This window comes from Protopterus annectens, chromosome 11.part0 (assembly GCF_019279795.1).
Source record: "Protopterus annectens isolate FY-2018-M chromosome 11.part0, PAN1.0, whole genome shotgun sequence".
Lineage (NCBI taxonomy): Eukaryota > Metazoa > Chordata > Ceratodontiformes > Protopteridae > Protopterus > Protopterus annectens.
The window spans coordinates 291,163,616-291,179,625 of record NC_056745.1 but is presented as its reverse complement, the minus strand read 5'-3'; the positions used below and the strand labels follow the sequence as shown (position 1 = coordinate 291,179,625).

Here is a 16,010-nt window from a genome sequence, read left to right as displayed (position 1 = left end):
ACATATCACTTTAGTGATACTACTGTGTGTTTTTTGTTGTGAACTGTGTTTGACTTATTAGTTCTAACTCGTTATACTGCTGCCTGTGATGCCCTCTATCAAGATGTCTGATAAGAAAGGTACTTCAGGTTTTAAGCATTGTGCTTCTTGTAATGGCAAGTTACCTAATAGTCATTCGCATAATGATTGTGTATACTGTTTGGGGGTACCCCACCTTTCGGTGCAATCTCCTTGTGACATTTGTCAGAGGTTCAGTCAACGCACTCTTAATAAGCACAAAAATAAACTGATACTGAAAGAGTTACTTGCCTCCCTTTTCAGAGGCCATTTCTGTGATGGAGGTCTCAACCCCTCCTGCAAAAGACAAAAAGAGGTCCCACTTGGTTCCTCCTCACCATCAGGTGATCGGGGTAAGCCTACGAAATCAAAGGTCCCAAAGTTGTACTTGGAGCATAAATCTGCCTCTATGGCTCCGTGCGGCTCGAAACCTATGATACTGGTGCCAAACCTCTTGCACCGATAAGAGACCTTCACTACTCCTATTATGAACTCAGCACCTTTGGCCACAATGGCTTAGGGCAACACCTTTTGATACCTTCGTCAACTATGAGTTTGGAACCGACCGTTTCGGCTCCGAGTGCCACTTCAACACTGAACATTTTTCCGACCAAGTTGGATTTGACCCCATTACTCTCTGTCTCAAAACTAGAGACTTTGGTACCGGCAGATCTCACACCATGGACCCAATACTCCCCTTCCGTAGATCCGTTTCTGGGCCAGATGTATAGCCCGTTCATTGACCGACCTGATTCTCCATCCGTAGTATCCATTAAATGCACCAGGAGCCTGTCTGAACATGACATGGTGCATCTTGTGGACCAGCTGTTGGCAGCCAGGGGGATACCCACACTTGCTAAGACCCATCCACCTGCAGGACTTGGGTGGGTTTCTCCACACACTCTCTTAAGTCCTTCGACCATCTCTGTTCCAAAGCTTACTACTCTGACATCCTACTCGGAACCTATCGCCTCAGTGCCTATAGTGGGTCCTACTCAGGCTCCGGGCCCGTCCCTTTGGTCTTCGGTTCCTACGGAACTGGTCCTTCCTCAGTCTGGGGATTGGGGGCGGGTGCTTTGGCCCGGGACTTGGAGCCGTGCTTGTCCTCTGTTCCATCCTTGGTGGCGATACCCTTGTCTGCACCGATCCTGCTTGAGGCTCCATCCATGGGGGCGGGTTTGTCGGAGCGGTGTTTGACCCCCGACCCGAGGTTGTCCTCCTCTGTTCCAGGCTCCCATACCCCTTTGGGCAGACTTGCTTTCAGCGTGGTGGAGAGGGCTCTCTCTTCTGGAAGGCACTCCTTTGACATTGGAACCCCAGTTTTCACCCCCTGAGCTACAGCTGCTATAGACCACCCCCCCCCCAGTGCACCGGGTAGAGAACCCATAGGACACCCTTGTTCAGGGTACCTGCTCTTCCAAGTCCTCATCAGAAAACCTCACTGAGGAGGACTCTTAAAAGAGAACGTGCAATAGGAAGCACATGGACTTACTTGAGTAGTCCTTGACGGAAGACACTGATTATGATGATGGTGAAGGGTCCCCACGGTCACCTCTTGATGATGTCTCCTTCGAAGAGATCCTGGAAATGCTAAAACATAGAGGTGACTGGAAGCCCTCCACCCCTTCGTCTGAGGAGTCCATGTTCCTGCAAGCTTTTTTGCACCCAGCCTACTACCACTTGGGTGACCCCGCCTGCCGACGAGCTTGTTGTGCAGCTTGCTTGGAAGAACCCTGACTCAATTGAGGTGATCCCACAGAGACCTGACAAAATTCTTTCCCATCCCGAGGAGAACCTGCATTGGTTCAGAGGGTTACCAGTAGATGCTATAGTGGTGGCGGCGGCCATGAAAAAGGACTTGACTGAGGAAAGTTCCACTGTCTACCCACCCAACAGGGGGTCCCGGGCAGTGGACAGACTTGGGAAGTGAGTTTTTGTATCTGGGACCTTTGCTATCAGGTCCCTGAATTATTTGGCACATTTTATGAGGCTCCAGAGGGACCTGGTCTCTGAAGTCTCTGGGACACTCTCAGGACAGCTGTCTGACAAGGTCAGAGACAAAGTGGCCTTGCAGCTTGCAACCCTGGAATCTATATCCAACTCGTCCATGATGTTGCTGTCACATGCGGCTAGAGCAGCGGGTTCTGGTATTGTTATGAGGCATCATGCCTAGATGCGCATTTGTGACGACCTGGACCCCTTCAAGTCTTCATTTTTGAATGCTCCCATCGAAGTATTGTCCCTTTTTGGCTCCAAGGTTAAGGACACACTTGCTAGATGCGAGCAAGATGGAAAAGACCCTGTCTGCCGTAGGCCTACGATTTTCCAATCCTTAGCATACCTTCTCCAGGAATCAGAGCAGTGGGAAAATGTGGCACAAGAAATCTCAGGGCCCTTTCCATGCCACATGTGGCAGTGATACCCCCAGAGGCAGAGGGGGTAACAATTCCGAAAGACATCCCTACAGAGGCAGAGCGGGTCCTTGTAACCAAATCTTCAGAGACTCTTCCTCTGGACAGCCTTATCAGCGCTACTGAGGAGCAGCCCGATTGCTTACCTCTGGAAGCAGTCAGGGGTTGTTTTTCTCTGTACCAAGCTGCCTGGCAGTCCATTGCCACCAATCGTTGGGTGCAGTGTATAATCACCAGAGGTTACACCATCCCCCTTTCTTGTCAACGAAATCTTCCAGAAAAACATCCCGACATTCCACCCAGTCAAAGGGAAGAGGCAGCTTCAGAGATCATAAAACCGTCCTCAGTCTCATCCAGCCAGTCCCACCAGACCAATGCAGATCCGGATTCTACTCAAGATTCTTTTTGGTGCCAAAAAAGACAGGGGATAGAGACCCATTTTGGATCTCAGCAGCTTAAACAAGTCCGTCACCCAAATCAAGTTCTGGATGGTCACTGTTCAGTCCATTCTCCCTTTTTTAAAGGAAGGCGATTGGATGTGCTCGATAGATCTCTGTGATTCGTATTACCACATCAAAATGGACAAACGCTCCAGGAGTCTGCTTCGCTTCTGGCTAGGGTCATTATCAATTCTGTGCCCTGCTGTTCGGTCTCTCTGCAGCCCCCAAAGTGTTCACGAAGTGCATGGCAGTGGTCACAGCTCATTTGAGACTACAAGGATTGAGTGTTTCCATATTTGGACGACTGGCTCCTCACTGCCCCCCACTGAGCGTCTTCTGGTAACAGCACTGCATTATACCCTCTCTCTGGCAAAACTGTTAAGAATAACAATACATGGGAGAAATCAAACCTTACTCCTACACAACAAATAGAATTTATTGGAGCAGTGTTCAATTCCCGGTCCTGTCTGGTGTCACTCCCAGATCACAGACTCCAGCGATTGAGGCTCCAACTCCGAGTGATACTCAGTCAAACAAAAGTTTCAGCAAGAGAAGTTCTGCAGGCCCTAGGATCTATGGCAGCTTCAATCCCACTAGAGCCCCTAGCGAAGCTACACATGTGGATCTTACAATGGCTCCTTCTTTCAGTGGTTCCCAAACTATCACCCCCCCTCAGTTACCAGATTCAAATAACCAGCTTCTGCAAACAGGACCTCCGTTGGTGGATGAGGTCAGACATGGAACTTTGGAGTTGCCCATTTCAGTTCCCTCAGTCCAAGGCCATTGTGACCACGGATGCTTCTCTAATCGGGTGGGGGGAGGGGGGCATTACCAGGGGAAGACAATCCAAGATGCATGGTCCACCTGCTTATCAAGATGCATGGTCCACCTGCTTGTCAACGTTCTGGAACTGAGAGCAGTGCTGTTAGCGTTGCAAGCCTTTCATTTGGTTCTCCCTTCTGGGACAATTGCAATTCAGTCAGACAATATGTTAGTAGTCTGGTATATCAACAAGCAAGGAGGAACCAAGTCCCTACCCCCTGTGTCGAGAGGCCATGAGAAATTGGCAGTGGGCGATAGCTTCCAACCACTTTCTGATGGCAACGCATATCTCTGGGAGCTCCAACGTAATTGTAGACAAACTGAGCAGATGCATCCTGTTGCCTCACGAGTGGTCCCTCAACCCTGAGGTGGCAACAGAAATCTTCAGCCACTGGGGCCAGCCTTGCTGCAATCTTTTCACTTCCCCATTGAACAAGTGCAGCAGCTATTTTGACCTGTTTCCTCTGAAGGGGGAGTCCCTGAGGGATGCCCTGATCCATGATTGGCCCATGGGACTTCTTTACGCTTATCCTCCCATTCCCCTCATTCCACAATTCCTAAAGAAAGCTCTTCAGTTGAGATACAAGGTGATCCTCATAGCCCTGTTCTGACCTTAAGTTTGGTTTCCCCTTCTTTTGGCCTCATCTAGTATACCCGCCATGGATTCTGGACCCTCTTCCAGATCCGATTACTCACTCCCAAGGGTTGAGCCACCTCAAGCTAACAGCTTGGTTTCTCCATTTCCGTTAGTTGCCAGGCAAGCCAATCTCACCTCACCTGTTCAGGACATCATTTTGGCTTCTCATAAACCATCCACCAAAAGACTACATCAGGATAAATGGAAAAGATTCTCCATCTGGTCTAAGGATAACATGCTAGACCATATTTAGCTTCAGTGACTGCGGTGCTGCAATAGTTGGCTGAGTTTTTTGATAATGGAGCCTCTGCCAGTACCATACGAGTACAACTTCCACATTGGTATAGATGGCACCCCTCTCATCTTTTTTACTATGCAAAGCCTTTCTCAAGGGAACCTGTCATATCAGGTCTCCTATCAGACAGCCTGTAGAACTATGGAACCTCACATTAGTCCTCCAGTTTTTGACTCAAAAACCCTTTGAACCCGCCGCACAGTGTGACCTAAAGTTTTTGTCCTGGAAGTCCTTGTTCCTAGTAGCCATCACATCAGCCAAATGGATCCAGGAGCTACAGGCATTGTACGTCAAGAAGCCCTATCTGGTCTTCCATAAAGACAGAGTATCACTCCAGATGAACCCACGCTTCCTTACTAAAGTTGTTTCTGAATTTTCCATTAACCAGACCATTGATCTTCCAGTGTTTTTCCAAATGTTTCCAATAAAAGAGAATACTGTTTACATTCCTTGGATGTACATAGGCAACTGAGATTTTACCTAGACAGGACCAAACCTTTCCGCAAGTCTGAACAGCTTTTCATGTCCTTTTCTGGGCCTAGAATGGGAAATGCAGTTTCCAAGGTTACATTATCAAAATGCCTAAGAGACTGCATATGTTTTATCTATTCCCTCGCAAAAGAACCTATGCCAAAAGTTAAAGTTCACTCCACTAGATCTATGGCAGTATCTGTAGCTTTCCATTCCAGGGTTTCCATGGATGACATTTGCGCAGCAACCACTTGGGCTAAGTCTCATACCTTTATCAGTCATTACAAATTGGACTTGGCCTCCAGAGGGAGAGCTGCCTTTGGCTCAGTGGTACTCGGGAATGTTCTTCCATAAGGGCCGCCCACGGACCTCAAGGTAGCTTGGGATTCTGTCCCATCAGTGATGAATGGAAAGAAGATTAACAACATCAGATAAAGAAGTTATGTCTTACCATAATAGTCCATCTGTGTTATACATCTTTCATTCATCACTTCCCACCCTCCTTCCCCCTCCAAAGACTCCTGGGGGATGCTTTGAGTCCAAGTCGTGTCCTAGGGTATTTGCGCAGACGTGGCCTCTGCTTTACTTTTCTATCTCTAACAAACTCGATCTGAGGTAACGGAGAAGAGTATTCTGGGTAGAGGCTTAGCTCGAGAGTTTTTGGCTGATCAAGCTTGGTAAAGAGGCCGACTCAGTTCTGAGGGCTTGGAACTGAACCCATCAGTGATGAATGAAAGAAGATGGAACAACACAGATAGAATGTTATGGTAAGACATAACTTCTTTTTTTGTAGCACTGTACAGATTGCTGAGCTACTTGTAAAATTATATAGCTTTTCTGTCTAGTACTCCACTCAGGCAGTCAACTCCTTTTACCAAAATATAAAATATTTTTTTGCCCAGTCACTCCCCTGCATAATTCCTCTTACTGAAGAAGTTAAAGCTGTTGGGCAACAAAGGTTCCAGTTTATGGTAGGGGAGGGCTTTCTTCTGCCTGTATTCCTGCCAGCACACTGGATGTACAACAGTAACAAACTGTGAATTCCTGTAATCATTTAATTTTGTGCTGTACGATATCCCGGGTGGTCATCTCTTTTTTCCCCCCTATTTAGTAATTTATCTGTAATCTTGCCAGCATGTTAGGTAGTAAACATAGTAAAAGTTTTTTTTTTTTTTTCTCTGTACACATGCTTCATAAAACAATGTTTTTTTTTTTGTACAGCACTCCTACGTGCAAAAAAAATATGTAGAAACATTTACCACATGGAGGGAGTTGTGGTAGTAGGGCTGTGACAACCAGGGAACTGGGCTGAAGATATATGGCATCTAATTGAAGTTTTCTTAACCAAAAATATAGAGAGAACATGTCTTCCCACCCCCATGCTTGCTGGGAACAAAAAGAAAAAAAGGCATAGCTCATTCTCCGGCAAGAATTTATGATCACAGCTTTGTGTTTCATACCAGATGTGACTGTTGTTTTCTTTATTTCAGAGAAGGAACGGTGGCGATCCAGTACAACCACTCAGATGGCATTGCAACAGAAGGTTAAGGTACAATCTTTTTTCCATATGCTTAATGAAGCGGATAACACAACAATGCTGCACTTCTTTATTGTTTTTGAAATTTGGCATTGCTGTGATGCAAAAAAAAGAAATAGTCTGTTAAATGGTAAGGTACCACTGCTCAGTTTTTAAAATGTTGCTGCCAGTTAATAAAGGTCTGTATGTTAAAAGCTAAGCCTTACACCAGCAATACTGTAAAGCTAGAAAAAGGTATCCCCTTTCAACATACAAAATTAGTTATCTGCATGATTTGTTCATAGCAAAACTGTGTTATTCAGATGAATTCTAAGAAGTAGATTGTTTAAATTAATTTTTCAAGGGTGGATGTTTCATTTGGTATACAAAATTACATTGTAGTACTTTTGGTAATTGTCACATACCTGATTTAAATCTGTTTTGAAGGTGTTCCAGTTAACCATTTGCATTTTACTTTTCTCTGTTTTTATGTGTTATATAAATACATTTTATACAGTTAAATACATTTTATCTAATCGTATAATGTTAAGAATGTAACTGACTCCATTTTCCGTACATGGAGAGCTCTGTGCTGCAGAGAGACAAAATTAGCTTATTAGGAGACAGATATTGCATGCACGTCTAATATACGTATGTGTTATGGACTATGCAGATACATGGATTGTTGAATATAAAATTAATACATGCAGTAGTAAATGCTAAAAGTTAGAATTTGTATTGTAGAAAATAAAATACACGCTGAAGGGCAGAGATGAAGCATGTGAAAAAGTACACTGAGTGGGTATTTTCACGTTTCTGTGAAGTCTCATAGTCCTGTTTTTTTCTGGAAGAACTGCAATTCTTCAGGACCCTACAAAAATGTCAGCTTAGTTTTGTTTTGTTTCACGTTGGTTATTTAAGATCCTTGGGGTGTCTCTTTTACCCTGGCGCTGGAGAAGTTTGGTTGCTGTTGCACTGCAAGAAAAGTATGAAACCTTGTGATTGATGGGGGATCATGTTTTTTTTTTTAACACAGGTGACACTAACTGTCTAATTACCTGCACAAAAGTGTGCCATAATATGCTAAATGTCAAGCAAGCAGTGATCATTTCTGTCCTCTTTTTCTGAATGTCAATTGTCTCTGAGAATTTCTGTCTACTCCATTGTTGCTGGAATATCAGAAGTCTCTGGCATCTACAACCACATCAGATGCTTTGATTCATGTTTTTTATTTTTTTCCACTGTTGACTCTGCATTTCAGCATAAGGGCATGCTGCACTCCTGAGTGTGTCATCTTAGATGAGGCATTAAGGTGAGGTCTCATCTCCCTCAGCTGGTGGTAGCTCAGAGGGATGGTACTGCACATATTGAAAAGAGTAGGGGGTCTTTTAAATGTATTTTACAGTATAAAGCTATATTTACACTATATACATAGTATTTATCTAAAAAAAAACATTGTATGCAGTGTTTTACATAAAATGAAGAGAAGGTTTTCCTTCATACTCGTATTCTTTGTTCTGCAATCAAAAACATACTCGGGGCTTAATTTAAAGGGCATGTTCATGCTAAACATTCCCATTTGAGATTCCGGGACATGTCGGCCACAAAGAGGTAAGACCTCATTATCGGTTCATTGGTATGTCTCCGAATCTCATTTACTACTATGAAATGCAGATTATTGCTGATGTGCATGTTGTGGTAGTAAACAGCTGCTCATGTAGGCAGTGGCATTCTCTCACAGTCGCACTCGGGCATGCGCGCACACACATGCACACAAGTATGCACAACATGAGCATGCACATATCACAGTCCCTAACCTGTTTGTCCTCCCATTTTCCCCTCGCCTCTATAGTAGTAGAAATGCTGTTACGATACTTGTCTATCAAGTCTTGGCGACTAGCATATTCCCCCCATTCCCAATCTCCATAGTATTGTTGGTGCCATAATGGCACTTGTGATCGCAATAATCCCTGGTATGTAGTGCGCCCCCCCAACATGTACTGTCGTTAGTGCCATTAATGCAGTTGTGATCTCAGTAATCTCTGGTGTTCTACTGCCCCCTCATCTCACTAGTGTCAGGTGGTTGATTACGGTCTTTTGGCCATGTTCAGTATCACACTGTGGTGGGGACGACTATTATGAGCTACGCTGCAAGGCAATTTCTAGAGTTGCTGTGCTGTGTAGATGGCCTCTTGGTGGCAGTTCTGTTGAGAGAGCACACGGCTAATTATAATATGGCTGTCCATTGGTAATGCCTCACTAGTATTCAGCATGGCCACAGGGCCAGCCCTACGTGATGCTGTATGTCTTTGTGGTCATAGACCATGCAGATTTGTGTTAGTGCAGTTGTTGAATCTAGGAAAGGTATGGCAATTTGTATATGGAGAAATCCTTAAATATGCCAATGGTAACCTAATCTTGGAGCTGCATACAATATGTTGCCAATGCTGGAGAGAAGGTAGTGTACCACAAGACATGAAGGATGCTAATGTAGTTATCTATAAGAATAAGGGTGGCAAAAGTGATTGTAACAACTATTGTGGCATCTCCCTTATCTGTATTGTGGGGAAGGTGTGTGCATGTGTTGTCCTGAAGAGGCTCCATGTTCTTGCAGTGTGGGTTCAGAGCTTGAATGGTCTACTGTAGACTTGATTTTTTGTTAGGCAATTACAAGAAAAGTACAGAGAGCAGAACAAAACCTCTGTATATTGCCTTCATTGATATGACCAAGGCATTCGACTTCTTCAGTAGTAAAGGTCTGTTTGCAATTCTGGCAAAGACCAGCTGTCCTTCAACATTGCTTAGTATTATCAGGGCCTTCCATGAAGGCATAAAAGGGGGCCATCAAGTACAACAGATTCACATCCTCTGAACCTTTTGATATTTTCTGTTGAAATTTGCTTTTGGAACTGCCACAGAGGGTATCATTTTCTCTGAAGCAGAATGGATGGCAACCTCTTCAAACTGTTGAGGCTTTGGTCAAAGACCATGGTGCTTGGGAAGTATCCAGGGGAGTTCCTGTGCTCTCCTTGCCAAGATATTGTGGTTCACACTTGTCAAGAACTTCAGCCACTTGTGACTCGCATTGCAGATGCATGTATGGAATTTGGCCTTATAATCAGTTTAAAGAAGACCCAGGTGATGGGCCAAAATGTGGGCGATGAGCCTTCAGTCAGGGTGAGTGACTGTGAGCTGGAGGATGTCCATGAGTTCATGCACCTAAGCTGTACAATCTCTTGACAGCTTTTCCTTTGATAGCGAGATCAACAAGCGCATTGGAAGAGCTGCACAATGTGTTTCAGGCTGACAGAGAGCCTGGGCTAGTGATAAGCTCACTGTGCACACCAAGGTGCAGGTCTGCACAGCCTGTAATTGTATGCCAGTGAAACTCTGCCCTCAAAACAGGAGCAGCGTCTCGATGTATTCCATATGCGCTGCCTTAAGCACATACTCATATCTCATGATAGTACAAGATCCCCAACTGCACAGTGCTTGAGAGGATTGGCATCACCTCTGTGTTCAGTCTCCTGAAACAGAGACGTATGTGCTGGTTGGGTCATGTCTCACACATGACAATTGGCCGGAATACTGAAAGACCTCCTGGAGTCTGGAAGAGGCTGAAAGGGTGACCCAAATTGCTCTACAAGGACATATGCAAGAGTGACCTCAGCATTCTCTCCATCAGCATGGACACCTGGTATTATCTTACCTCAGACAAGTATGCCTGGGAATGGGAAGTAAAGGAAGTTCTTGCTATATATGAAATCACCTTGGCAAGAAGAGCAGAGGATAACCGAGCCCTCAGGAAGATCTGTGCTTGTGATACCAGACTGACATCTGCTTACTGTGCTCAGAATGTAGAAAAAACTGCCACTCCCAAATTGGATTGCATAGCCACAGAATACACTGCTTGAATCAGGCCAATAGAGGTGCAAACTCATGATCCTTTGAGAACAAAAGATGCCTGCTGCTAACACTTCACAGTCCTTTCTTAAATTCCATAGCATCTCTGAAGAGTCTGTATCTTCACCACATCTACCTGTCTGTAGCAACCACTATATCTTGCACTTATTTAATCTACTCCATTAATTGCCATATTTGCTTGATAAAACATACTGCATAATTAAAATATTTTTAATTCAGTTTGCACTGACATTCAAAAACATTGTTTTACAGTGTTTAAAATCATGTTCAAAGGATTTTGCTAATGTAAATAAACTGATACTTTGAAACACAGCATGTATTTGTTCTTGTGATTACCTTTTAACAGTAAAACAGTTTTTATTTTCAGTTTGTGTGAAAAAAATAACAATTCTTGTTGCACACAAGTGTAAAGGCAGCGCTGCCAATCTGTTGTCTTAGTCAGTATGCCCTCTGTTGGATGTATTGATATCTTTCAGGGTGAAACTTGCTAATCAGTTGATGAATTAATTACTAAAGAGTTGTAGGCAATTATTTTTCCAAACAGCTAGTTTATTTACCAATTAATTGATCCCACATACAGTCATCCATTCCAAAAAAATAAAATACAGAGAGAAAAAGAAATAGTTGCAACACTGGGGCTTATTATTCACATAAATTATCAGTAGTTTCCCTGAGCCCCTGAAACATCATCATTAACATGTAGTGAACATTCCTGCCAAGAGAATGCAGTAGCAGACTCTTTTGTGTGTGAATTTGAAATGGTAATCTTTTCATGCAAAGTGAAAAGAAAAAAAATGCTATTTCTTATTGCTAGGTTATCATAAGGCACACACAAAAAAAAAAAGACAAAAAAGAAAGGCCAGCAAACAACGACCAGATGCATAAAATATTGTATTGTATATTAACAACAATACATAGGTGCAAACAGCACACAAGGTCGCAGGCCCCAGCAGGAAGTCAGAATCAGTGTACCACACAAAAAATTCCCTGCACGAAAGCAGATGCACGGCTAGAAAAACTAGTATAAAGCACACAAAAAAGAAAGGCCAGCAAACAATGACCAGATGCATAAAATATTGTATTGTATATTAACAACAATACATAGGTGCAAACAGCACACAAACAGCACACAAGGTCGCAGGCCCCAGCAGGAAGTCAAAATCGGTGTACCACACACAAAATTCCCTGCACGAAAGCAGATGCACGGCTAGAAAAACTAGTATAAAGCACACAAAAAAGAAAAGGTTATCATAAGCACAAAGATGTGCTGCGCTTCGAGTAAGGTGTTTGTTTACGTAGCTAAAACCCTTTCAGTGTAATCTTTAAATACAAGTTCTTTTATTTCACCGATCATACCAGCAAACCCTTTATTTTTTACTATACATCTCACTTCAGTCTCTACAGGTACTTTAATAGTATTCATCATCATCACCCCCTTTTTCCCATTTTCTACATGAAGTTGGGGTGTCTTGTCACTTGCCGCCATCTCCCTATTCAGAGCCACTTTCTTACCTTCTTCGACACTCGTGTCTGACTGTCACACAATCCATGTTCTCTTTGCTGGACTCCCTCATTTCCTCTAGCCTTCTTTTCATCTATTCCAAGTAGTCTTTCACCAGATTGTCTTCCACTTTCCTTCACAAGTGCCCAAACCACTGTAATCTGTTCCCTTTGACTTTTTCTGTAACTGGAGTTACTTTGACTTCTTTCCATATCTTCATTTCATTATCTGTCCCACAGTGTGCATCCTACCATTAGTTTCAGGCACATCATCTCCATCACCTCTAGCTTCCTCAACTGCTCTGTCTTTACTGCCCAGGGTTCTGTACCATACAGTAGTAGTACTGGTTGCACTACTGTTTTGTACACCTTACTTTTCAGCTTCTTTGGAATTCTTCTGTCATACTGTACCCCTGACACTCTGTGCCAGATGGCTGCAGCCCCACTGATTCTAACTTTGGCCTCCTCATTCAGATTTCCCTTCTTATGTCATGGGCTTTGGCTAGATGTGCCAGACAGTAGGCTCTGGGCACTATCAACTGGTTTACTCTCTCACCTTCTAGCCCTTCCTCAGGGTCCACTCTCTACACAGTAACACTTTGTCCCAGCATACAGATTCCCTTTCCCTTGAAAATCAGGCATTTAATTGGCTACCTCCTTCAAGCCTTGTAATGTAGGGGTCTGAGAGCTGAGCCCGTCTCCACTCTCTCTTTGTAAACCTTCACAGCTCCCCTTCCACAAGAAGTCTGGTATCCTCTGACAGCAGTGCCTCACTGTTAGCCTGGGTACTACTACTCACCTCTGCCCTTGCAGTCACTGTCCAAGGGAACATCAGTACCCACATGCAGCTGTCTCACCGTCAGTCTCACTGCTGCCAGGCAACTTCCTCCCTGAAGTAGCCAACTCACCAGTCCTGGCTTCAAGTGTGTGGTCTGCCCCCAACTACCAGACCCACATGCCTGTCTCCAAGCCTGACTGCATGTAACTGCATGCAGACAGGGTATCATTCCCTGTCAGGACATCTACAGGGATACCCTCAAACACAGCTACTTGCTTGCTTCCTTTTCCACCCTCCCAGTCTAGGTGAACCCTAGCCAAAGGTATTTGGAATGGGGTCCCCTCCTAAAGTTCTCACTGGAGTAGACTGCCTAAGCAAAAAGTGCTCCTCTTTAACGATTGCAGGCTTCACAGTGGTTAGGTCAGAGGCTGTCTCTCTCTCAGCAGGGGCCTGTTTGATATCATTTCTTGTCATCCGAGTCTATCCCAAGTTAAACCCCCACTGCTGGAAACTAGCAGTATTTAGCATCTACCAGTGAAAATGCATAGACCTTCAGCAAAGGGTAGAGGAATGGCATGCAAAACCGAAAACAAATGGGATGAATCTGAGTACAGATAAGACAGCTGTAATTGCAGCAAATGAGAAATCGGAAGACGCTAAAAAATGAGATAGAAGAGAAAACTAGTGGAACAGGTTAACAGCTTCAAGTATCTTCCCTAATCTCCACATTAAGGGAGAATACGTGCATCTAGGGAATGCAGGATTTAAAAAGTTGAGACTGTACCCAGATAGAATTAAGAAAATCATTGTGACAAAGGGAGATACTGCCAGCACAGCTATCTGGAATTTTGTAAATATCAACATGATCTATACAAGATGCTTGTGTTACAAACGTAGTAGAACTGCATGTCATGTGTATATCAACTGATCTGTATAGACGTGTGTGTTGAAAAGATATTTTATAAAATGCATGTGCTGAAAATCTAACCACAGTGTGCCCACCTAGAAAAGAACAGAAATGTACATGTACTATTGTAACTGTTTAAATCTATATATTTTGATAGTAGAAACTGGAATGCAGGAGGTTAACTTCAGAAAAATTGCTGAAATTAAATTACTTTATGGCAGCTAGAGACAGAATGTCTGTACTAGGGAGTTTTCTGTATTGTCTTTAAGATGAAATAATTACTAGTTTTGAAATGTGAAGGAATGCGATTGTTTTATGACTTCCATCTGCCAAAGATCTGAGGTCTATGTATTTTCACTGGTAGATGCTAAATACTGCTGTCTTCCAGCAGTGGAGGTTTCACCTGACATAGTCAGATGACAAGAAATGATATCAAACAGGCCCTTGCTGAGAGAGAGAGAGCCTCTGACCTAACCACTGTGAAGCCTGCAATGGTTTTCAGAGGAGCACTTCTTTCTTAAGTAGTATACTCCAGTCAGAGCTTAGGAGGGACCCCATTTCAAATACCTTTGGCTAGGGTTCACCTTGACTGGGAGGTTGGAAAAGGAAGCAAGAAAGTAGGTGTGTTTGGGGATATCCCTGCAGATGTCCTGATCGGAAATGATTTTGATAATGCAGTACCCTGTCTGCATGCAGTTACACGTAGTCAGGCTTGGGACAAGCATATGGTTCTGGTAGCCCGGGGGGGGGGGGGTAGACAGACAAGACCGCACACTTGAAGCCAGGACCGTTGAGTTGGCTACTTCAGGAAGGAAGCTGCCCGGTAGCAGTGAGACTGAAGGTGAGAGACAGCTGCTGTGTGGCTACTGATGTTCCCTTGGACAGAGTGAGTGCAATGGCAGAGGTGAATAGTAGTACCCAGTCTGACAATGAGGCACTGCTGTCAGAGAAAACCAGACTTCCTGTGGAAGGGGAGCTGTGAATAGTTACAAAAAGAAAGTGGAGACGGGCTCAGATCTCAGACCCGTACATTACAAGGCTTGAAGGAGGTAGCCAGTGAGGTGGCTGATTTTCAAGGGAAGGGGGGAATCTGTATACTGGGACAAAGTGTTACTGTATAGAGAGTGGACCCCTGAGGGAGGGCTAGAAGGTGAGCGAGTATAGCAGGTGGTAGTGCCCAGAGCCTACCATGTGGCACATCTAGCCATAGTCTATGACATTCCCTTTGCAGGTCATATGGGCATAAAGTGTACAAAGAGACGTATTATGCAGAACTTTTTTGGCCTGGGATTTCCAGGGATGTGATAGGGTACTGCAGAACCTGTGAGCAGTGCCAAAAGGTAAGCAAGACAGGAGACAAGTTCAAGGCTCCTTTGGTGCCTTTGCCTGTGATTGAGGAGACATTTCAGAGGGTAGGTATGGATATTGTGGGGCCTCTTGAGTACCCAAAGTTCCACAGGAAAGAAGTATATCCTAGTGGTAGTAGATTATGCTGCCAGATTCCCTGAGGAGGTGGCCCTGTCCTCCTTTGAGGCAGAAAAAGTGGCAAGTGCTTTGATATTTTCAGCAGGGTAGATTTCCAAAAAGAAATACTGACTGACAGAGGTGCCACTTTCATGACAGACTTGCTAGCTTGTCTGTGGAAAGCTCCTAAAGACCACCCCCTACCATTCCCTGATTAATGGCCTTTGGTAGAGGTTAGACTCTACACTGAAGACCATGCTATGGGCATTTGCATATCAGTTTAAGGGGGAGTGGGACAGATATTTTCCCCATCTGTTCGCTTACAGAGATGTGTCCCAGGAATCCACAGGTTTTCACCCTTTGAGTTGCTGTATGGGCATAGGGTGAGGGGACCTCTAGAGTTGATTTGCGATGAGTGGGAGGGTGAGCGTGAATCCCACAAGGATTTTGTTGTGGCATATCTCCTGAACCTTACTACAAGGCTCAGGGAACTCATGGTCTTGGCCCAGGAAAACCTGGCAGAAGCCCAACGACAGAAAAAGGTCTTCTGTGACAGGAATGCTCAAGCTGGAGAGTATGCTGTGAGGCAGCAGGTTGTGGTTCTCATTCCTGTCAGACACAATAAGCTGCAGGCAACTTGGAAGGGACCCTTCAAAGTGGTAAGGAAGTCCAGTGATAACTACTGGGTAGAGGTGGTGGCACAAACTGTACCATGTTAACATGATCAGTCCTTACCGTGATTGAGAGGACATTGTGCTAAGTATTTGCAGTAGGAGGCAGGTGGAATT

General features: G+C 44.3%; 1 protein-coding gene across 1 annotated transcript in view; it reads left to right on the top strand.

Annotated features, from left to right (window-relative positions):
- GAS2L3 (growth arrest specific 2 like 3) overlaps nt 1–16,010 on the top strand; it is a 791,099-nt gene that overhangs the window by 299,101 nt on the left and 475,988 nt on the right. Inside the window, exon 2 of the mRNA XM_044087786.1 lies at nt 6,624–6,682. Coding sequence (XP_043943721.1) covers nt 6,659–6,682 — 24 coding nt within the window. The 5' untranslated portion in view covers nt 6,624–6,658. The remainder of the gene's footprint in view (nt 1–6,623; nt 6,683–16,010) is intronic.